Source organism: Setaria viridis, chromosome 9 (assembly GCF_005286985.2).
Source record: "Setaria viridis chromosome 9, Setaria_viridis_v4.0, whole genome shotgun sequence".
In the NCBI taxonomy this organism is placed as follows: Eukaryota; Viridiplantae; Streptophyta; class Magnoliopsida; order Poales; family Poaceae; genus Setaria; species Setaria viridis.
The window spans coordinates 3,799,582-3,821,937 of record NC_048271.2 but is presented as its reverse complement, the minus strand read 5'-3'; the positions used below and the strand labels follow the sequence as shown (position 1 = coordinate 3,821,937).

Here is a 22,356-nt window from a genome sequence, read left to right as displayed (position 1 = left end):
GAAAAGAACGAAACGAGTAATGGGCCGTGTTTGTTACACGGTCAGCCCGGCCCGAGAAGAGCCCATCACAGCGAAGGGTCCGCGACGAGCCACGTCGAGACAAACCTCCCGCGCGGTCCCGCCTCCGCCGCACCGCGCCACTCCGCCTCTCAACCTCGCCGCACAGCCTTATCCCAAAAAACAAAAAACCTTGCCTCACTGCCAGGTGCCAGGTGCCAGCCGTCGGGAAGCGTCGAGCCATGAGCTCCGCCGCCGTCGCCGCTAATGTCGCCGTCATCGGTGGCGGAAGTAAGCATCTCAACCGTCTCCAGTCCTCCCCCCGAACCACCGCACTCCTGAACTATCCCGTTCGAACTGACGCGTGCGATCCGGCTTCTCCTCTTTCCCGACCGCAGTTACGGGCGCCGTGAGCGCATCGCTCCTCGCAGCGCGCGGCGTGGCCGTGACGCTCTTCGACTCTGGCCGCGGCGCTGGCGGACGCATGTCGCAGCGGAGGTGCTCGACGAAATTGACCCGCTGCTGGTGCAGGGGGGAATTACCGTCCTCTCACTGATGGGTTCCCGTTTTTGGGGGGTTATTGATGGACTTGAACTCAGGGCGGCGATGGAGGACGGCACGGAGCTTCGCTTCGACCACGGTGCGCCCTACTTCACCGTGACCAACGACGAGGTTGCGCGGGTCGTAAGTGGGTGGGAGGCGCGCGGGATCGTCGCCGAGTGGAAGGCCACGTTCGCATGCTTTGATCTGGCTACCGGCAAATTCACTGACTTCGAGAAGGTTCGGTTTCGTAATCCAACCCTTGTCCTGGGGTAGTTTGTTGATTCACCATGAGAATTCGAGACTGAGTTGAGGATAAATAAAGCATTTAAAGGTTAGACTATTTTCGTTTTCCAAACCTGGAAATGACTACAGTGCATCTGATAGTTTAGATATGTCAAATTTTACATGTATATCCTTGTCCATCTGGAATGTCTCTTATGCGTGCCTTGATATGTCGAGGAGAGATGAAGTGCTTAAGCTAGGCTGTGTCATGTCTCATGAGCTTTCATTTTTTTTAATATGATCAAAATAATTGTGTGTTGACTGCTTTCAAGATGAAAGATTTACGTAGATTAGCAGGAGAGTATGCTGAACCAGTTCAAGGCACCTTTCTATAAAAATAATGTTAGCTCCCTTGGGACGTTCTTTACAGGAGGGATCAACTAAGAAGTATGTGGGAGTGCCAGCCATGAACTCGATATGCAAATCACTCTGTTTAGAGGATGGTTAGAGTTCAGACTTCCAACTTTTTTAAGTCCCATAATATTTCTTCTGGACCGAGGGGCGAACGCTTGATGTCCATGCATACTCCCCTTGTGCTAGGTGTGGAGGCCAAATTTGGTTGCACTGTTGGTAAGATGGATTGGCTTCAAGATAGGAGTTCATGGTCACTAGCTAGCTTGGATGGGAAAGATCTTGGCCATTTTGATTATGTTGTAGCAACAGACAAGAATGTGGCATCACCAAGATTTTCTGGGTTGACTGGAAGACCACCGCCTCTTGGTTTGTTTTATCATCTCCATAATGTGAACCAGCATAAAATAAGATTCGATATCACTCAATATTATAGTTCTGGGCCTCTAGATTTGGAAGGCAAACTTCTTGTTTGCTGATAAGTTCTACTAATCAGATGGGTGTCACTTAAGCCAATAGAAGATGTATATCACCATTTTGGTTCAAAATATAGTTGTTATTTAGCCAGAAGTAATTACTTTTAATGTCTCTGGTTCAGGTTTATGCATATATTTCTGTGAAATTATGGAATATCCTGTCCTGTTTTATCTCCTGTTCATTTCTTGTTTCTATGTTTCTGTTTGTTAAGTAGCTACCACCTTCTGTATAGTATCTAGTTATTAATGTAAGAGTTCACTTAAATGGTGATGATGACTACTTGCGCTCATTTTAGTTACATATTACTGTTGGTAGACTAAGGATCAGCTTCTTGTATACAACTGTGATGCATCTGTATTCCATGCTTTGACAAATGCTTTGCAATGTTTCCTCAGACTTGTCATTATTTCCACGGCTGTCTGTAATGGTTCAAGATATCCCAGTTCGACCCTGTTTTGCTCTTATGGTAGCATTCTCAGAGCCATTGGCTATGGTATGTGCAATTTTCAGTTTTATCCATTCATACAGCTCCTGCATCCCCAATTTGTTCAGAACTAAAGATTTTGTTGTTGTAGTTAGTTCATACTTATTTTCAGGCACATGTGCCTGCAATTTGTCATCTTGATGCATAGAACCTTATTGAACACAAAAAATTTATGCACATGGGCCATTAGTTGGAGCTTCAGGTATTGTAATTACAAAAATACTACAGGTTACAATGCTGCATTATTGGATCAACCTGTCTATTTAACTTACCATCGTGATAATTATGGGTCATGAAGCTGTTCCTTTGCTAATGATCTTATAAGCAACTCTCATTATTAAGTTTGACTTTATTACCCTGCCACCTCTTCAAAAGTGTTTACTTCTCTGCCCAACTCTCATTTATCAGGTACCAGTTCATGGTTTCTCTTTCAACAATTCTGATTCTCTGAGTTGGGCCTACTGTGACAGCAGTAAGCCAGGGCGTGCTTGTGTACCTCCCAACAGGTACGTGTCTTTTTTTGTTTTTGTACACATACATTATTCAGTGTCATATAATTTCGTTCAATGTACTTTTTGTCTATATTCAGACAATCTTGGGTATTGCATTCGACAACAGAATATGCTTCCAAGGTAATAAATACTATTGGTCCACGGAAACCTTCCGCAGATGCACTTGCTAAGGTAGCAGAGGAATTGTTCAGGGAATTCCAGGCTACAGGATTGAGCATTCCACAACCAATTTTTATGAAAGCTCACAGATGGTCAGTTTTTAAGCCATACCTTTTACAGTTGTCATCTTTAATTGCATTTGCTACCATTTTTACCTCCTTGGTATTTCCTAATATGTAAAATTGTAGGGGTGGTGCTTTCCCAGCCATTGCTGTAGGTGGAGATGATAAATGTATTTGGGACAAAAGCACGAAATTGGCAATTTGTGGTGATTTCTGTGCAAGTCCAAGTGTCGAAGGAGCAGTCCTTAGTGCCATGAGAGGAGCTTCGAAAATCCTGGGATGTTTAAACTGTCCATCAGGCTTGTGAGTTGTATGTTTAACCAACAACACCCCCTGCATCTCTCCTCCAACTCTCTACGTAATTGTTACAGAAATAAAGAATCAAGTTCCATTGGGAATACGGGGATGGAATGGAGCGACAGAAGTATGGAAATAGGATAAGGTAGCGCCGAGGTATCAAGTGGAAGTGCAGTGATGTATGCAGAGGCATCCTAACGAACGAACGATTTGAACCTTGTTCCTACATGACCTGATCAAATCGATCAGGCACTACAATCTATCTTCATTGTTCAACTTTATTTGTTTAATGTTTTGATACAAAATAAGAAATAAAGCTGCATGAGTTGATGTCTTTTTTTTGTGGATGTGTGATTATTTACCATTACATTTGAAGTTATATCAGATTCTAAGAGGTATGCTGATCCCATCATATGGGATGCATCTTTGTTGCCCTGCGAAGTGCTAACACACTAACCCACAGCTTAGGCTGCCTAATTTACTGATACTGGGACCTATACCTGTGCATAGAGTGCAGAAAGGGTGTCGTAGCATAGAAGCCATACAACAATCTCATCATGGTGTGCTACCACTCACCAAACACTACTAGAGCATACTAAAGGATGAAATCTCTTGGAATATGAAACTGAAACATAGGGGCTTAGCGAACATGCTTGTAAAGTGGTATAGAAGAATAACATTTGGGCCTTGGGACATGCTTATTGGCATGTTAGCTTGACAAGAATTAAAGGATGTGTGTAATCAATCAACTTTACACTCAATTAGTCCAATCTCATTTGGATGATGCTTATGAGTTTTGTTAAGGGTATAATAGTCAAGGGTAATATTATAATCTTCTAGTCTAGGGTTCCCCTCATATGTCTCTCATGTACTCTATATATAGTCCTCATTGGGTCTCAATACAATCATCCTAGACTAGAAGATTACAGTATTATGTACACCGACATACTTGTCCTAGGCGTGTACTAGTCTACTAGTATGTGAACGAAGTTAGAAATTTCATTGGGGCAATTTTCTTTTTACAAACTATGCTTAAGGAAATGTAGAATTCAAAACATCTGTTGGGACTTCACATTAAGAACCCACATCATTAGGGACAAAATCCTTCATATGTGGTATAATGATGTAACAATTGTTTGTCAACATAAGGAAAATGATATTGTTTTCTACTTTGTTAGGTCCCTGTCCTAGTGGATCACAATAATCTATCTTTCAACAGCCAGATGTAGGTATTCCTTAGAGCTTACTTATGAACTTACAATTTCTTCTACTATAGCAATAATATCTGATGCTAACGAGTAACCTAATGAATAGATGTGCAAAAATGCACTTTTCAGGGAGAAAGAGTTCCACGACCAAACTTCATGATTGTTTTTATTCTTATTGTAATTCTAAAACTTATTGGTGTTCAATTCATTTCGGCAGTGTGATGATTTGTTCTTCTATATTTGCTTCACTGTAAAATATGCATTATATTAATGGAAGCGTACTAATTTTATGACTACTTGTGCTGCTTTTCTAACATTGTTCTTATTTTAGGAATGACAAAAACATATTATGGTGGTTTCAAATTGATTCTGTCTTTCAATAATTCTTGTTCATCGTTGTGTAATATAATTGAGTGTAAAAGACAGCTTTGTATGTTTTGTTCCCATGGAATGATGCAACCTATGTGTAGTGTAGTGTAGCACCTTTCTCTTGACTTCTTTTTGAAGGATTTAAAGTATATGGGCTAGGGGAATTTCCCGTGCAAGTCTGCAGGCCTTCAATCTGCATTAGGCTCTAAAAAAGGTAAGTGGAGAACCTATAGTCTTCCATATTTTTGAGAGGCTACTATTTGTTTAAAGGTCTTGGTCTATATAGTTCCTAATACCACCTGAAGTTCTTTCAGTTGAACAAGTGTGGAAGTAAGAATTCTGCTTATGGGTCAACGAAAATCATTGAGCTAAGATATGCATATTCATCTCGCAAGTTATTGCAGTAATAGTAGATAAAGTAGGCCATATCTAAATTTTGCCAAAGACATATATTTCTTATACGATTATAAATGGGTCATGTCATTTTAATGTTTTTTATTATACCACTTAACCAATGGTACTTGCTTTTCTTGTTCTACATAAGTCTAAGAAATGTTTCTTGTAGTTGATGCTGCACCACAACACGCAATACTACTTTTTATCAAATCAACCTGAATTTGTGTAGGTTAGATTTCAGCATATTAAGCACGCACTGCTCGTGCGATCTGCATGCGACTGATGGTTCTTGCAGGCGAGCAGCACTTGATCTGAAAAAGCTTCCAGTGTCTCAACTGAATCGAAGTCCATTACACAGCATTGGAGCAGTCAGTCACGCAGCAGATGCATGGGTCCTGGCAATTATGGCCATCTAATCATTCATGTCAAGTAAGCAGTCATTTTCTATTGAATTGATGCGGCAAATTAATACCGTAGCTCGCGTACTTATTTTGGATGCCATTAGGGAAGCATTTCATTCACCTGTTTGTGTTTCTAGGGGCATACCAATTTATTTTGGGTAGTTAGGATGGTATGTATCGATTTCGGTATTTCGGACTCAAGAAAAATGTCCTCCACCCAACAGTATTATAAAGGCAGAAGATCTCCATTGATATTAAATAAATAAATGTTGACAGCCACTTCTATGCCTGACATTATATATGTAACCTTGAAAGACTACAAGAACAATATAGCTGATTGGAAAAAAAAATATTTAGCAGGTCAATACAAAGTGGAGGACAACAAAAGAGCCAGAAGCAAACAGTTCTGGACGTGCCCGTGAGTTTTATAGCATTTTTAGAGCGCAGAATAGGATTCCTGGACAAACACTGCAGGACTAAGTTGTCCATATATGCATATTCAAACCCCTAAGAAATATACAAAGCTGCAGATGTTAGGAAAAACTACTGAGACTACTGTAGTCAACATGTGATGAAAGATCCTAGATCCCTAAATAATCCCTGACATCCACGGTAAACAATGCTAGCGGAGAGGGCCAAACGGGTAAGTGCTCAACCAACAGGCCGTGCGAAGAACCAAACAAACAAAGAGGCCTTTCGTAGGCACGATCGGTAACCACGCCTCTTTTCCGTGATGGATGCTGCTTTGCAAAGGCGATGGATTAGACTATCTTTTCTGTGCAGGAACAAGGAAGGGTGAGATCGATGAGATCGGACGCTTTGAGCTGCAAGTTGTTGCTGCCCGGCGTGGCTCCATCCATCCATGGGTCGGGTGCATGCAGAGATTCTCAGCTACTTGCATATATACAAATGCAGGTTATGGCAGATCGATTCACGCAGCAAAAGTTACACGTGTGGCCTATGCACCTACCTACGCAGGTTATGGAATCCAAAGCAGCTGCGGAGGAGACAAGGCAACAGCGTGGGCGAGCAGTGCCGCCCAGGCTCTGAACTGCAATAAGCAAGGGTGAATGCCTGAATGGTGATGCTGAACTCGTGCCACCTGGTGTGTGATTATTCCTGGTTTCTGCTGCCCGTAATCTGCTGTCTGGCTGCAGATGCAGCATGCGAGAAGCATAATTAACTTTGTGGTAAAGGTGAGTGATGTGCTGATTTTTCTATTCTGCCCTGGTGCAGGCGCTGCCTACCGAGAGAGTGAGAAGTGGTGGTGGTGTGGTGGTTAGTGGTGGTTACTGCCTGGAAGATGGAGCTGCTACCATTTGCACCAGCACGGCTACCTCATTATGCTTGCCTATTTACCAAGCTCTAGCATTGGTTTGGTTTGGTGTGGTTTATATGATGAGCTTTGAGTGTCTCTGCTAGACCATTTGACCCCACTGTGCACTGACTTAATCTAAATCCTAACATGGCCCGCATGTACATTAGTAAGGATATTAGGATTACTGAAGGCCCCACATAACACAAAGAAGGACCCCACCCAAAAAAAATAGCAAAAAAGAAAACAAAGGAAAACTTTAGGCTTGGTTATTAAAAACAAAAAGATTTTCCACTCAAAAAAACAAAAAGATTTATTCGGTTCCTCGGAAGATGCATTGACATGTAGTACAGGAACAAAACAACATGCATTCTTCCCTGTTGAGATCATCTAAGTCGTGTTTTCATGTGTTCAGACTTCAGAGGGGGTGCCTCTAATGGATTTTGTGGATAGAGTGACTGTGTGGTGGCATTCACTCTAACTTGGCTGACCCTAAAAATTACTAGCAGCTAAAAAGTTACAGAGGAAACAAACACTGACACCTTGAGCCAGCCCGCAGCCGATGCCCAGCCCAGCGCTCGTTGACGCCTCCACGTAGCGGCGTCGGCGGGGTCACGTCGCATGAGGGGCGCCACTTATTCTGCTGGATCAGACTCGAGAGCACCATCACCTTCGCGTCAACACGCGCGGCTTAGGATTCTTGTTAAAGAATGCATCTCGCTGCAGAGCTGAACCCAGCCTGCCTCAGACCCTGTCCCGCCTGTCCGTTTTTGGTGCTTAATTGCCGTCACGTACTCATGCATGTGATCATGGACTTTTTTGCTTCACGCGTACGTAGTAGTTCATCTGAGTTCTAAACTCGATACAAATCTTGGTTTCTCTTCACCTAGAACGTTACAGTGTGAGCATAAGAAGATGCAAATGTCTCTGTTGGTACCACTTGGTTTCTGTTGAATTCTGCATGTTCTGAAGCACTTGGGACTCGGAACAGGTGTGAACTCCGAGCAAAGCTGCAGGGAACAGTGTATCTGAAAGCTGGAACGATTGGAAGCACTATTGTTCCCGAGTTCCGAAACGGCAGGCACAATAAGCAACAAGTCCGGTGCCGGCATGCCGCAGTCCGCAGGCAGCGAAAATGTTCGACGGGGTACGGCGTATTCCAGGTTCCTGGGTGAACATGTGAGTTCCCTGTACTTCTTGGTAACATGATGCTTCATGAGAACATCCACCATGCTTTGCAACAGCTATCATTGCAATTTTTACCTTGCCTTCAAGCTAAAGACATCCCATATCAGAGACAGTTACTCCTGATTAACAGCTGCTTTGTGATCTATTATTCTTCAGATCCGGGGTCTGTTTGTTCAGTCACAGCTCTGCTCATTAGACTCACAAGCTGTGCAGGCATTCTCAAGATACAGGATGACCCTGCAGATCACGCGCCATTTTTTCCCTTGTGGTCAAACCATTTACAAAAATCGGCAGGCTGCAGGAAAAGAGCTGGGGAGAAAGAAAAAAAAATGCTAGGAGACTAATACATGCAGCACATTTCACTTGGCCTTGCTGTGCTGGTGGTGGTCGTCTACATGATGCTGGTGAGCATGTGGCTGACCAGGTTCGAGTACGACGCCGGCGGCGCCGCCGCCGGCGTCGAGGGCTGCTGCTTGACGACGGTGGGCGAGACCGGGCTGGTCCGGCGGCGGTCTCGCTCCTTGACGAGCTCGTGCGCGAACCGCTCCAGCTTCTCGGCGTTGGTCTGCTCGGCCACCTTCTTCCCGCGGAACAGCACCGACTCCACGTTCTTCTGCGCCAGCATCTCCTCCGCCACGCCGCACCCGCCCTTCGCCGCACCGCCACGGCTCGCCCGCGGCGTCCCCGTCGCCTGCATGCGCAGACATCACCGGCGAAGGTTAGTGAATCGTTCGTCGCATCGCGTCGCGTCCAAGGCTCGCGAAGTCTCCAACGACGACGAGCAAGGTAAAAAGGCGATGGTAACGCGAGACTGACCTGAATGCGGATGTAGTTGCTTGTCCTATTATGTCCGAACGCCATGGCCACGGCCTGATCCACCTGGCGTGCGTCAGGTGAGAAAGTTGGAGGCGTTAGCAAGAGGGAGCACAAAGAACAAGATGCAATGCAAAGGATGGACCACCAAGAAGGCTGGTGCGGGCGTGATTCACGTGTGTGTGTTTGGTACCGTACTTACCATGTCGGCGACGCCCTCGGCGGCGATCCTGACGATCTCGGACGTGGAGGCGGCGCCCCGGGGCTCGGCCTCGCCGCTGCCGATGGAGACGACGAGCAGGTCCTCGACGCCCGCGGCGAGCGGGAACTCGCGCTTGTTGTTGAGCACGTGCGTGATGGCGGCCGCCGTGGGGTTGCCGAGCGCGACGCCACCGCCGACCGCCGCGATGCGGGTGGACCCGTCGCACGACCGCGCCTCCACCGCCGCCGCGGACCCGCCCGACCCCGCGCACGTCGCGGCGCAGACGTCGCGGAGGCGGAAGTCGTAGGCGCGGGTCTCGACGGCGTCGGCGCGCGAGAAGAGGAACGGGCCGCCCGTGGCGAGGTCGTAGCATGGGACCAGCACCGGCCGCACCGTGTCGCGCAGCGTGAGGTCCCCGAACAGCTTGCGGAACGCGGCGGCGCCCGGGCGGCGGAACAGCGCGCGCAGGCCGCCCCCGCCCCCGCCACCGTCTGACCATCCCCGTCGGAGGCTCCGCAGCAGGAACGCGAGCGCGTCCTCCGCCGAGAAGAGCGGGCGCCCCTCGGGCCCCCGCGCGACCAGCATGGCCGCGAGCACGCCCCCGGCTCCGGACCCCGCCGCGACGTCGAAGAAGTCGGCCAGCCTGGCGCCGTCGTCCCCGGTCCGCCGCCGCAGCGAGGCCTCCAGCCTGACGAGCGCCGCGCCGGCGAGCAGCCCGTCGGCGGCCCGCCCGCCGCCGTCGATCGACAGGATGCACACCTTGCCCTTGCTCTGCTGTGGCGCCAGCGCCCGCAGCGGCGTCGCCTTCCCCGAACCGGCCCCCGGCTGCTGCGGCGAGGCCCCCGCGGAGAAGAGCTTGGGGTCGTCGTAGCCGAAGAGGAACTTGCTCTCGAGGATGGAGAAGATCTCGTAGGTGAGCTTGTCCACGTCCAGGCCCGCCGCCGGGTCCGCCCTCGCGGCATCCATCTCTTTCCCCACGCCGCGCACTCGCCGCCGCTGGCAAGGTCTCGCGGGGTGTCGTGCGTGCGTGGAGAGCACTCGGCGCCTGAGCAGTTGGCAGCACGGGTGAAGAGCAGGTTTTATAGTGGGGAGGTGGGGGCGCGAACGAGCGAGGCGTGGGTTCGTGGCGTTGACCCGGCGTGGCGCGAGACGGCTACCACGGTAATTAGCGCTGCGTGGTGCGTGCGGCTCGTTTTACTGCTACTGTGAATCCACTGATTACTGCCGCCTAGTTATGGAGATGAGTAGATGACAGTGCAGGCGAATTGATGGATGGGCAGACGGCCTTTCCCCGTGGAGTGAAGAGCAGCGAACAGTGTGGGTGCAGTAACTCGATTGCGTACGTATGGAAGTGCGGTTCGTGTCGCGTCCGCCGGCGCGAGACAAGAGGAGTTACGCCGCTGCGACGAGCGTGCACGGACGCGGAGGACTCGGGGGTGAAGATGATGGCGAGTCGTTGAGCCCGTCAGGCCGGGCGCCAGCCAGCCAAGTGGTTCTGGTGCGCAGGCTCTGCCGACAGCGGCCGATCGCCGGGCGCCGGCCCACGGCAGGGTACTCTGGTTGAGCGAACATTTTTGTGCCGTGCGCGCGTACCAGAACCACCCGTGCGGTGGGGGTCCGGGTACCTAGCGGCAGATTCGTCCGCTCCGAACCACGCTCTGCGATCCCCTCGCGCCGCGCCGTACCGTGCCGCCGTAGAGTGCAAGCGGTTGCTGGCTCGCCCGCTGCTGCGTTCTGTACGCGGGGAGATCGGTGGAGGCGAGATGGGATCGCGAGGCGCGCTGGCGCGGGGTGGTGGGGGACGCCCGCTGGCGCCTGGCGGCCTGGCGCTGGTACGTACGGGGGCGGGGTGCGTGCCGGGCGCGGCGGGGACAGCGCTGCGCCTGCGCGGCCAGGGCGCCGTCTGATACGGGCGCGTCGGCGGCCGCCGCGCGCGCGCGCCACCGTCCACCCCCTCGCATCGTGCCGTACTAGGAACTAGGTGCCGGCGCGGCGGGTCCCCGCAAGCGCTCGGATGCCCCGGCCGGCCGCCGTACGGCCGATCTGTACACGCACGGAGGTGGTGGCGGTGGTGCCCACTAGTAGTAGTAAGCTCCATCGACTCATGTAGCTCCATCTCCATGGGCGTCGTGTCAATGTGACAACATGCGCCCACGCCGCGCTGTCCGGGCCCGCCCGCCCGGTATCCTATGAAGAAGAAGGCGAAGGCCGCCCGGCCGGATCGGCATCCAGAACGTACGTGACCTGACCCTGCGCTCTCACTCACCGCTAGCCAGACAGCCATTTGCAATCCATCGTCCATGCTCTCTCATTTCCTTTTTATCAACAGTACGTGAAGCGACGAGGCATCTCCGCATCCGCGTCCTGATCGCGAGTGGGAGGGAGACGGGACAGTACGTACGTTGCCGTCTCGTCGTAGATTCTCCCATCCCAAACTGCGACATCTGCGCGCGCGATACCCCCGATTATTTGTTTATCTGGCAACTTTTATATATATATATCCCCACTATTTATTCGCCTACGCAGGCAGTGTAGTGGAGCCAATTTTCACTTGCCTCCACTATCAGCTGGTGATCTCATCGACACGTTCGATTGCACATTGCGACCAGTAGCAGCTTTGCCTACTATATACACCTATCTTTTTTTTTCCTAGTCTGGTCGTGAGCTCCTATCTATCTGGTGGAAGATAGACAGGAGTTGAAACTTCCAATTCACCGAGATCCATCTTAGCCTTATCTTTTTCTTCCTCATCTACTGCCCCGACCCTCCCATTTGATGATGGCTCACTGAAAAAATATTGGATAAAAAATGTTAACAACATTTTTTCAAAAAAGTTTAATCATCGTTTCTTTGAAAAAGTTGAGCCAACATTTATTTGAAAAAAAGTTGAGCCAACATTTATTTAGAAAAAATTAAATCCAACATTTTTCGAAAAAAGTTGCAGCAACATTTTTTCAAAAAAAGTTGAATCCAAGCTTCTTCTTCTCCGACTTTGGCGACCGGCGATGGTCGTGAGGGTGGCGACACGGGGCGGAGCGCCGGCCGGCCGTGGCAGCACCGGGCGGCAGCAGCGGAGGGAGGGGTGGGCGCGAAATGAAGGGCAACACCTGGGCTAAATTACACGGGATTTGTGCTACTCATGACATCCAGAATTTTAAAAATATCAATAAATTTTCTTTGCAAATGAAATAATTGTTAGGTTCAAAAGAAAATGAAATAATTGTATTTGATTAATTATGTACCTTAATTATGTGTGATACTGACTAGGACTATACCTACTATTAAATGATGATTAGTCCAATAGCTTGATGTGTATGCATGTACAAGTCCAATTGGTTCTTGACGAAGCTACAGTAGTAGTGGGCTAGTGGCCCCCGAAAAGTAGGTTCCATGATGCCCTCTACATTCTACAATCTACATGACTAGGGGTTGTTTGGTTCTTTATAACTCCTAAAATTCCTATCACATCAAATATTTAAATACTAATTATAAGTATTAAATATAAACTAATTACAAAATAATTGCACAGATGAAGGTTAATTTGTGAGACGAATCTATTAAGCCTAATTAGTCCATGATTTGATAATGTGATGCTACAGTAAACATATGCTAATGATGGATTAATTAAGCTTAATAGATTCATCTCGCGAATTAGCCTCCGTCTGTGTAATCAGTTTTATAATTAGCTCATGTTTAGTCCTCCTAATTAGCCTCTGAATATTCGATGTGACATGAATTTTAATCCGGACTAAAGATCCAAACACCCCTAGGACAAGCTTTTTCTTCTGAGATTTTGTTTATTGTGGTGCAATCATGAACGACGAAACTAAAAATCCTCTCAAGTTAGGTTGGTGCACGGATTAATGGCCGTTGATCATGTAACTTGATAGCTGACAAGGAGCAAATTAAGAATTAATGTCATGACCAGTGAATGTTTTTTCTTGTTATATGGACAAAGCTGATAAATAAAACGATTTAGCTCTTTGTTGTATTATAGGACATGTGACAGTAGGCAGAGCCTGTTTTGCCTTGTGAAAAGTCAGAGTCTCTACTCTCTAGAGAAAAAGCCTTGAGCCATGTCAAGGCCAGCAAAGTATTGTGGCGCACCACTTCGTGCTGCAACGTATACGTGATTGAAGGTGACACCACTACAAAGTCCCTCTGGCCTCTGAGGGTAGTGTGTACAAAAAACTTTTGAGAAAGTTTCGGGCTAATCTTTTCCATGTCTCTGTTATGATTGAGCCTGACTCATGAGTCATGACCACTCGTTGCAACTCGATCCTAGCTGAGGAGTGCATGTACATGTACTTCCGAGCAAAATTAAAAAAAAAGGATGTGATTGATAATTGAGCTGTACACTGCCAAAACTGCAGTTGTTTTGATCGTTTGGGAAACGGTTGGTGCGGTTGGGGTTTCTTCTCCATCCTCCTGAAGAAATATACCGATCGTTCATTCAATCAGCTGCGCGTCATCATTTCAGTCTGGTCAAGTATCCATTGTCCCACCAACTGTGAGTAAACACAACCTCCGGACACCCAGAAAAAGTGTCGTTTTCCGACATAAAACCCGCTAATTTTCTGCTGTGCTCCGTAGTATAATCCTATTAAGAAACTTTCAGACAAAGTAAACACTAGTAAGGTTTTCACATTTCCAATTTCAAATATTATAAAATAAAAACATTGCCAATATTTAATTTTATACGCGTGATGGCCGATGAGCATGTCTAGGTGGAGGCCCCATGAGAGACTGGAGCACTCAACCACATCAATTTAGGACAAATGGAAAGGAGGTGTAGTTGCTATCTAAGTAGAAACAATCAAACAAGTGCGCACGTACTCCACTTGTCAATGAAGTGGTGCTGCCTGCGATGATCACGACGCGCAACAGCAAGAATTGGCCCGGCAATGATCGGGCTTTCCACGCGCGGATTACGTCCAAAAGCGCGTCCTAATCAGCTTCATTAAGCGGGCGCTGTCCCCTGCCAACCTGATCATCATCTCGGCCACATCATGAACTGGGAGACCGGCGAAACAAAAGAAAGGAGCATGGGCCATTAATTAAGAATGACCCTCGCTTGATCGTGCTACTAATTAAATGAAAAGGCTTGGATTAGGAGGCAAAAAGTGTAGGATTTGATTTAGGAGTGAGTGACGAGAAGCATTCCGTGGCGGCGACAGGCGGAAGCATGGGGAGTAAAGGAGGGGTGTACTGTTAAACAATAACCGAATTGCTCGCCAAAAACAAAAAAAGTACTATCAAACTGACCATTAGACTTAAGTTTTTGGGTAAACTGATCGGTACATATGGCACACAACCGCGATCATTGGACTAAGCTTTCGAGTAAAGTGATCGGCAGTTCCGTACATTGACACACAACTGTGAGATCACGCTGATACAGTCACTATCGTCAGGAAATCATGCGTCAGCCTCACAGAATAAAATGCTAAGAGAAGTGGGACAGAGGTGTGGCAGGTGGGCAGAATTCCAGTAACCCATCACCGCAACACTTCATGGCAAGCAATCGCATGCTGTATGGTTCATCACAAACACAGAGAGCCACCATTGTCGGTGCACGGCGACTAAGGCATGGCGATATCACAAGTGTGATAACACAGTAGGCACCACACCACTGAATTAAGGACAGATGGCAGCTACAGCCAGCAAAACGCTGCCATGCGAAACACAATGGAAATAGGCCCATTCTTTGCCGCGTGGTTCCATCAACAGGAGACGCAGAGGCCACCTAGGCCGTTAGTAGGGGAAAGGGACCCAGGACCAGCCACACCACACACCTCAGAGGCTAACAACAAGTAAGATGCCATATACGTCTTTGGGGGCAAGTACACATGGAAGAGATTGATCAACAACCGGTGCAGTGCTGCACAATGCCAAGAGGCCGTGCAGTTGTAGCATGGTCCAGAAGACCACAACTACTAACAGGGTGGTGGGCAACATAGTCAATGCGTTCGTCCAAAATGATTAGCTAAAAGCCTAAGCTCATCATCGTGGCACAGTATGCCTAGATGTCCACGTACCGAGCTGCAACTCGAGCTAGAAGAAGCGGGGCGGATTGGAGTACCAGTCCGTCAATTGAATAGGGCAGTGCTTGGAGTTCAAGGATGGTCTGGATGACTTTAGGCTCCTGGCGTCCCGAGGATCCATCTCTCGGTCAAGAATTTTGCTGCATGCGCCATGAAGCAGGCCCCAAAACAGTGGGCTTTTGGAAACTGCGAAACGACTGCAAAGAAACAGCACAGTCAGTTCTGACAACATTTAACAGGATTGCTAAAGGAACATAACTTCTACCAAAAGAAAACGGAAACAAAGCTGTGGTAATTTCAGTAAAACCAAAACCAGCAATAGACCAAGTGCTGAAAGCTGGGAGCAAACCAACAATCCCAGAAGACTCTGATATATATGCATCATACTAAATATTTGTGCAGGTGCACAGCCAGTGAGCCAAAAACTTGATGCAACACGGTTCAGGGGCTCTGCCTTCAGAAAACTGTAGAAGGCGTGAAGTTGTAGACGTTGAGGGTGAGGCCTAGATCGATCAATCAATTATATAGGATATAATGGCGATGACATAGACTTGACCATTCGATGCAGAACTGGGGACATCTGTCTGATCCCATCACTAGAGATCTTGATTAGCGAAAGGCCCTTTTGATCCAACCATGGGATATATCTTTGTGCAGGAAAATGGCAGGATTCATAGAAAAACTATGATAATGTGTCGGTTGATGCAACACAGAACCCTAACATAATTATCTATGCTATCCACCATATACATATATATGCCCATATAGAAATGTTTCAATTTATTATATGGGAAAAACGTGCAGTACTTACCAAGACTGTAATTGATGTGTATGCATCCCACCACTAAAAAGCATTTCAAAATAACTCAACGATGTGGTGGCCAAGGTGGCGATTATTTGTGGGGAAAATGTGCAGTGTTTACCTCTTAGGGCTACAACATTTGATGAGAGAACAAACATTTCAACAATTAATATAACAGATGATGGAAACTCCCAAACCTGCAAATATTTACAATCAATTTAGAAAGAAAAAAATTGACAGGTTAAAAGAGAAATCCTTGATACACAAAAATCTTGTATACCATCATTGTGAAAAGAAACAACTTGAAGTAGCTTGAAATGATGACAGCGAACAGAACCTCTCTATACCTGTGAGTTATGACAAATCTTTAGTTACAAATAAGTTTCATGGAAAAGCAAAGTAAATCACAAATGAAATAAGAAATTCTATAAAATTCAACTAGAGCAGAGATGAAGTATGAGTCTGTTACAGAATCTCTAATAGTTGCATAAATCACATCAAGAACACTCAAGGACCCATTCAGAAGGAATGCACTAGCAACAGATGTATTCTTTCAAGAAATAGAGAACTTGTCATTCTAGTTGCACCTTGTAATGTCGAAAGATAGTTTGAGAATGAACCGCACTCCCAGGAATAACATGACCATAAATACGATGTTCCCTAACAATGCATCGCCAATGACCTGGAGAGCAACAAAATGTTAGACACACTGATAAGTGGAAAAATATTTGAATACTTTCAACTGTAGTCACCTCAATGCAATTGAAAATTGTTGAGAAAATGCTCCTGGAAGAAGCCCCATCAGCTCTGTTTCCTTTCGAAAAAGATATTCTGACTTGCATAGTTATGGATTGTTTAAGTTGAGAAGGTCATTCACAATAACAAAAATCAAAGTTAAATTTATAAATACTATGGATACATGCGTCAAGAGCAATATGGATCAAAGTGGATCGGTAAAGTATTCCCTGCAAACCAAAACATGATAAAGCATATAAGAGAAGACATAATGACATGCCCACAAAATAAGTTCTTGAAGAGAAAGGTATGTAATCATGAGTAATGAAATCAGAAATCAATGCAAGATGAGAGTAGATTATAAAAGGAGTCCAAAAAGAGTGCAGCTAAAACTCATAACAATAGAAAACAATAGCTCTTGTACGATGTTCTCAGAAGGGTCAGAAAGCCACAGAAGGCTGTGGTGTCAGTGAAACAGGAATGACATCAACAGAAAAAATTGAAAGCAAAGCTTCACATTGTCAAGCAGCATGGGAAATATTGAGTTAAATGCATTAGGGAGATAGCACCATTGCTTGCGTTATCTCCACATAAAATTGAATTGGAAAAGATAAGGAAAAAGTATATAGTTATTAATGTAGAAAGGTGAGCGCTCCTGGCAAAACCATGTTAGCCTCATCCGTACATTAACTACTCTACAAATGGGCATCTTCACTAACAAGCAACAACTGTTTTAGTACAGAATTGTTGAGTCAAGTGAAGGTACAAAATATATGTCCTTAGAGTTTTAGTACTACGAGATATTGCAAGAAAGGCAGTATGTGAATATTCATATGAGCCAAATCCACTTTAGTGTTTCCAATAAAGCGAAATAGCAACCAGAGTCTGTCCCGACAGCATAGACTCATACCTTGTCAACAGATGATCCCATGCTCAGATTATTAAACAGAACATGGCGGTACGCCCTTGTCTTGTGCAGGATCAGATCAATCAAGATGATCTACAGAAGGAGCAAGCGATGCCAAGGCTTCAGTCAAGCATGCTGCGAGAAGTGCAGCTGACATATCCCAAACTACAAAATCGCAAGGCGTAGTTCATTGATAACTGTACCATGAATTCGCACTCGATGTAGGGATCAGCAACAGCCTTGCAGTTATCCTAATCACAAAAAAAGGGATAGAATTCAGAGTTGGACGGCTCACACGCAGACGGCAAAAGGATTACACGCCTTGAGAGGTCAGGGGGAGCTGTGTGGCTTACGCATTTCATCAAGCGGATGTTGCCCGGGGAATACTGCACGAAGAGCGTCTTCACGCGCCCGCCGCAGCCGACGCAGCGCGGACCCTCCCCTGCCGCCTGCGCATCGCCCATCGCTAGGACTGCGTCCGCAGAAGCTTTCTGCAGGACCCAACTCCGGCCCGCCGCCGCTCAGCCCCCTGCTAGCGGTCCACAGTCTTCCGCCTCGGCGCCTCCACCCTATCGCCACCTCCTCGACGCTTCCCCTACCTGCCCCGCCGCCTTGGCCGTCGCCGTTGAGCTCCGAATCGGTGCGATGCGACCGAGTGATTGAGCCAGCCCTGCCCGGATTCTCTCGCCTGATGCGACCCGAGTGTTGCGCGGTCTTGCAGAAATGGGCCTGGGCCGCTCGCACACTCGGTCTGTGAGGTTTCTGATGCTACTTCCCTTCCGAGGGCTACTTCTCTTCGATACTGACAGCATCTGTCTCCAAAAAAAAACGATACTGAGAGCATCACCCCTAATTTCTAAAATAAATCTAGAAAAATATGAACGCTTAATCAAATCAAGAACTCAAAATCGGAATGGGGTGGCATGTTCCAGCAAAAGAAACTAACCAACTCGCTGATGCCACCGTTCTATTGTTTCTTTTTTTTCAAAAATCATGCTCACGCTCGTCATTGTCAGGCTAGTGAAACACAATGCATACATGTGCACGATCCAAACATTGGTGAAAAAGAAACTGCGAAATAAAAAGAATACTACGTACAATAAGTTCTGCTCGAGTTTATTCGCAAAACAGATCAGAATGACATGAGCATTATTTGATATACCAGTTGAAACACCTCTTTGTAACACCCTAGGGCCTGGTTGGAAGACATATCGGTTCCCGTAGGACTCGGGAAAAAAATTTGGCATTTCCCGTAGAGTTTGAGCCCTAAATGGATCAGGGCAGTAGCTAGACGGTCACAGTGGCCTCAGCCTCTTGCAGCCGGAGGGTAACAGCTCTCTTGTGCGCCTCTAGCCCTTCCACTTCGGCCATCTTTGCGACGTACGGGCCCAGCTTCCTCAGCCCTTCCTCCGTTAGGGACTGGACGGTAATGTATTTGAGGAAAGAGTTCAGTGATACGCCGCTGTACATCCTCGCATAACCGTAGGTCGGAAGGACATGGTTTGTTCCACTGGCGTAGTCGCCCACGCTCTCGGGGGTCCATTGGCCCAAGAAAACTGAACCTGTCATATGGAAACTAAATATTTAGATCGAGATTGATGTGCACAGGGGGTGCCAGAGGAGTACAGATAACGATCAATGTCACCAAAGCAGCAGAAAAAAAATATGCCTACCTGCATTCTCAACAAGCTCCTCCCACTGCTCAGCATCCTTTACATTGATGATCAGATGCTCAGGGGCATACAAATTTGAGAATGATATGGCCTGAAAAAGGGACAGACAAAGGTCAGAATTGGGGGCGTTTAGGTCACAGTAGAATGGTGATTCACTTGCAACACAGATGAATCAGGTGTAAGACATGGCAGGAAGCAGGAATGAGATTACCTCAACCATATCTTTGGCAAACACAGTGAAACTGTGGCTAAGTGCTTTTGAAGCAAATTCACCTCTTGGAAGAGCGTTGCACTGCTTGCTAACTTCTGCTTCAATGGCATCCAAATCAACACCATCTCCAGCAATAACTAGAACAACCTGACTATCTGGGCCATGCTCTGCCTACACACAAAAAAAGGCAGCTAACTGTAACAATAAACATCATGAACATGGTATGCCAATTGGGGGTTTAGCACCCTAAAACGAAATTCAGTATTTCAAAGAGAAACATGACATCTGCACCATTTAGCAGTGCACATCGGATTAGGACAATTAAGAGAATACCAGTACCTGAGATAGCAAATCAGCAGCAACGTGAACTGGGTTTGCATATTTATCAGCAATGACTAAAACTTCAGAAGGGCCAGCAGGCATATCTATAGATACCATAGCTTCACTGTTCTGCAGTAAAACAAGAATCAGAACGACAAAAATGGTAGCATGTAGAAAAGATGTGCTAGGCAGATCATGCTTGAATTTTACACAATGGAAAGAACAGAACAAACCTGAAGAATCATTTTGGCAGCTGTTACATACTGGTTACCAGGCCCAAAAATCTTCTCAACCTGCAGGTGTAGTAACACAGTTAGCAAAAGGTTATGTGGCCCTTGCATCAGAATGTATGCATAAACAAATGGATAACTGATGCAGAACATGGTGAGCCAAGATGTTTAACAAGCAGAAGGTAATTAGATAGAGGTGAGAATATAGACAGAAAAAATCACTACTGATTTTAAACATATAACGAAGAAGTTTATGTACTCAAATACCTTTGGGCATGACACAGTTCCCCATGCCATAGCTGAGATTGCCTGAAAGTAACCAACATTAAGATCACTGAACTAAATAATGAAGCGCAAGACAATCTCAAGTCTCCTACTACCTGAGCTCCTCCAGCTTTCAGTATGTGTGTGACACCAGCTTTCTTTGCACAGTAAAGAACCTCCTGCAGGAAACAAAAGTGTCTACTGTCTAGTTCTCCATCAAACAATTGCTGGAAAAAGTAGTGATGTAGTTTCATGTCCTGCAAGTGTACCTTGCATATGCTACCATCGCGACTAGGTGGTGTGGCAAGAACAATAGTTTTGCATCCAGCAATTTGTGCAGGCTGGCAGAAAGAGAAACCATATAAGAAGTTTCAGACAGTGAATCATTACAATTAGTTCAGTTGAGAGGATTTGAGCAGAGGCAAGCATACCACAGCAAGCATCAATGCAGTTGAAGGCAAGACTGCAGTGCCACCTGGGACATACAGCCCAACAGAACCAATGCATCTCGTTATTCTTTTACATCTTACCCCCTTCATATATTCATGAAATGGGCATATATAATTAACAAAGAGCATATAGTAGAGATGAAAATTGTAAATGGAAACATTGACACCACTCTTACTTTCATATTCTCAACTGTCTTCTCAGGTAATTTTTGTGCAACATGGAAGGCATATATATTGTCATATGCAACGTCGAAGGCTTCCTTCACAGCTGGACCAAGCTACAGTACTTATGTAGGTAAGACAACCGAGTTCATATAGCAACTAGGAGAAACAACATAAACATAAGCACCATTTACACTAAAAATACAAACTTATCAATATCAGTTGATATTTCTCAGGATTCAAAAGCTCTTAGTGCAAGTCGCTAAAGCCTAGAGTTGAAGGAAATAGGTAACTAACAAAAGCATACATCACATCATCCTAGAAATACATGTTTAACACTGCAAGATAGGTATCACATTGGACCAGAAGTTCAAAGAGAAGAAACAACATGATGCACGGAGAATAACATTGAACATTTTATATAGTGCATGACTTGTACTGATGAAACCGCAGAACTAAGTTGCAGATAACAGGATAACTACCTCTGCATCTGGGAGATCGCTAACATGCACAACAACATCATCGAGAGTGACCTTGTCGAACTTTTCCGTATAACTGGACAAACAAAACCCAGAAAATAAGCATAGTCTTTCATTCATCAAAGAAAAAGCCAACCATAACAGCAACACTTACTCCTTAACCGCAGCATCCCCTCGGACACGGACATCCTCAACAATCGGATTCACCTGATTGCACAAGACAGAACCCCATGGTTCTCAGGCTATGAAACAATATTGGACTTCAATACCATGACTAATCCACATCCCATCTTACCGTGCCAAATATGGACGAGAAGTCAATGCGGGGACGAGCCTTGAGGCCGCTAACCTCGGCGTCGCTGAGCTCGGACAACCTATACGACTTCATCGCGCTGCTGGTAGTCAACCCTGAAAATCAGGAAGGAACGCGCCATTCCCAAGGAACTTAATCAAGCATTAGGAACGCATTGCTGTAGCAGCAACAGCAAAAGATGTAAGCCAAAAAGCGCGCACCTCTGGGCTTGAGGACTCTGGCTGCGGCAAAACGGAGCCCAGAACCAAATGAAACCCTAGCGCTCCCAACAAGAGGCGCCGGCGCCGGCGCCGGCGGAGCACGCAAGCTGCCCATCAACAGAGCGCGATTCAATTCTGGAGCGTCGCGAGTGTCAGAGACGAGGGGAGGGAGCGCGAAAATTGAACAGGAATCGGGCTCGTAGAGTGGATAGAAGTAGAGGGAGAGACGAACCGTGTCGATACGGCGGCGCCCGGGGCAGGCTTCCTCCGGCGGCGATGGTCGAGGCGATGGGGCAGGAGGTCGCCGCCGTTCGCGTCCACTGGTCTGTCAGTCGCACGCACGCACGCACGCACTCTCTCCTCCTTTCCTGGATACTAGATGGGCCTTGAGACAATGGGCCGAGACGGGAACCGTTTGGCTTTTCTTTGGTTTCAGACTTTGCGCATCTCTTATTTTCGGGATATTTAACTATTTGTTCATTTGCCAGTTTTACGTTGGCTTCTACATATTTG

General features: G+C 46.6%; 4 protein-coding genes across 8 annotated transcripts; 1 reads left to right on the top strand and 3 right to left on the bottom strand.

The window, feature by feature from the left end:
• The first annotated feature begins 131 nt into the window (after nucleotides 1-131).
• On the top strand, nucleotides 132-3,498 carry LOC117835508 (uncharacterized). Of its 2 annotated transcripts, XM_034714858.2 has the most exons (10): nucleotides 132-288; nucleotides 396-495; nucleotides 597-777; nucleotides 1,193-1,265; nucleotides 1,363-1,542; nucleotides 2,046-2,143; nucleotides 2,543-2,640; nucleotides 2,724-2,766; nucleotides 2,838-2,897; nucleotides 2,994-3,073. In XM_034714858.2, the coding sequence occupies exons 1-10, from the start codon at nucleotides 240-242 to the stop codon at nucleotides 3,030-3,032; spliced, it is 921 nt and encodes a 306-aa protein (XP_034570749.1). In that variant the 5' UTR covers nucleotides 132-239; the 3' UTR covers nucleotides 3,033-3,073. The 2 variants fall into 2 exon arrangements, with proteins under 2 accessions (XP_034570749.1, XP_034570748.1); XM_034714857.2 differs by having other exon boundaries at nucleotides 135-288; nucleotides 2,724-2,897; nucleotides 2,994-3,498.
• A 4,775-nt stretch (nucleotides 3,499-8,273) lies between these two features.
• LOC117835507 (patatin-like protein 3) lies at nucleotides 8,274-10,102 on the bottom strand. Its single transcript, XM_034714856.2, has 3 exons — nucleotides 9,057-10,102; nucleotides 8,858-8,920; nucleotides 8,274-8,732 (listed from the first exon to the last, which is right to left on the bottom strand). Exons 1-3 carry the CDS (start codon nucleotides 10,020-10,022, stop codon nucleotides 8,433-8,435), a joined length of 1,329 nt encoding a protein of 442 aa, XP_034570747.1. The 5' UTR covers nucleotides 10,023-10,102; the 3' UTR covers nucleotides 8,274-8,432.
• A 4,755-nt stretch (nucleotides 10,103-14,857) lies between these two features.
• LOC117838402 (protein ARV 2) lies at nucleotides 14,858-18,305 on the bottom strand. 3 transcript variants are annotated; one of them, XM_034718416.2, is made up of 9 exons: nucleotides 17,895-18,305; nucleotides 17,745-17,792; nucleotides 17,545-17,634; nucleotides 16,819-16,864; nucleotides 16,652-16,734; nucleotides 16,487-16,581; nucleotides 16,180-16,246; nucleotides 15,909-16,096; nucleotides 14,858-15,294 (listed from the first exon to the last, which is right to left on the bottom strand). In XM_034718416.2, exons 1-9 carry the CDS (start codon nucleotides 18,003-18,005, stop codon nucleotides 15,108-15,110), a joined length of 915 nt encoding a protein of 304 aa, XP_034574307.1. In that variant the 5' UTR covers nucleotides 18,006-18,305; the 3' UTR covers nucleotides 14,858-15,107. The 3 variants fall into 3 exon arrangements, with proteins under 3 accessions (XP_034574307.1, XP_034574309.1, XP_034574308.1); XM_034718418.2 differs by having other exon boundaries at nucleotides 16,021-16,096; nucleotides 17,895-18,299; XM_034718417.2 differs by having other exon boundaries at nucleotides 15,155-16,096; nucleotides 17,895-18,304.
• Nucleotides 18,306-18,597: 292 nt separating this feature from the next.
• LOC117838400 (histidinol dehydrogenase, chloroplastic) lies at nucleotides 18,598-22,234 on the bottom strand. 2 transcript variants are annotated; one of them, XM_034718414.2, is made up of 15 exons: nucleotides 22,076-22,234; nucleotides 21,844-21,978; nucleotides 21,626-21,738; nucleotides 21,485-21,537; nucleotides 21,334-21,406; nucleotides 20,866-20,967; nucleotides 20,672-20,773; nucleotides 20,510-20,581; nucleotides 20,357-20,419; nucleotides 20,244-20,285; nucleotides 19,980-20,039; nucleotides 19,765-19,875; nucleotides 19,426-19,596; nucleotides 19,215-19,305; nucleotides 18,598-19,103 (listed from the first exon to the last, which is right to left on the bottom strand). In XM_034718414.2, exons 2-15 carry the CDS (start codon nucleotides 21,956-21,958, stop codon nucleotides 18,829-18,831), a joined length of 1,443 nt encoding a protein of 480 aa, XP_034574305.1. In that variant the 5' UTR covers nucleotides 21,959-21,978; nucleotides 22,076-22,234; the 3' UTR covers nucleotides 18,598-18,828. The 2 variants fall into 2 exon arrangements, with proteins under 2 accessions (XP_034574305.1, XP_034574306.1); XM_034718415.2 differs by having other exon boundaries at nucleotides 21,844-21,950; nucleotides 22,076-22,216.
• Between the last annotated feature and the right edge of the window lie 122 nt (nucleotides 22,235-22,356).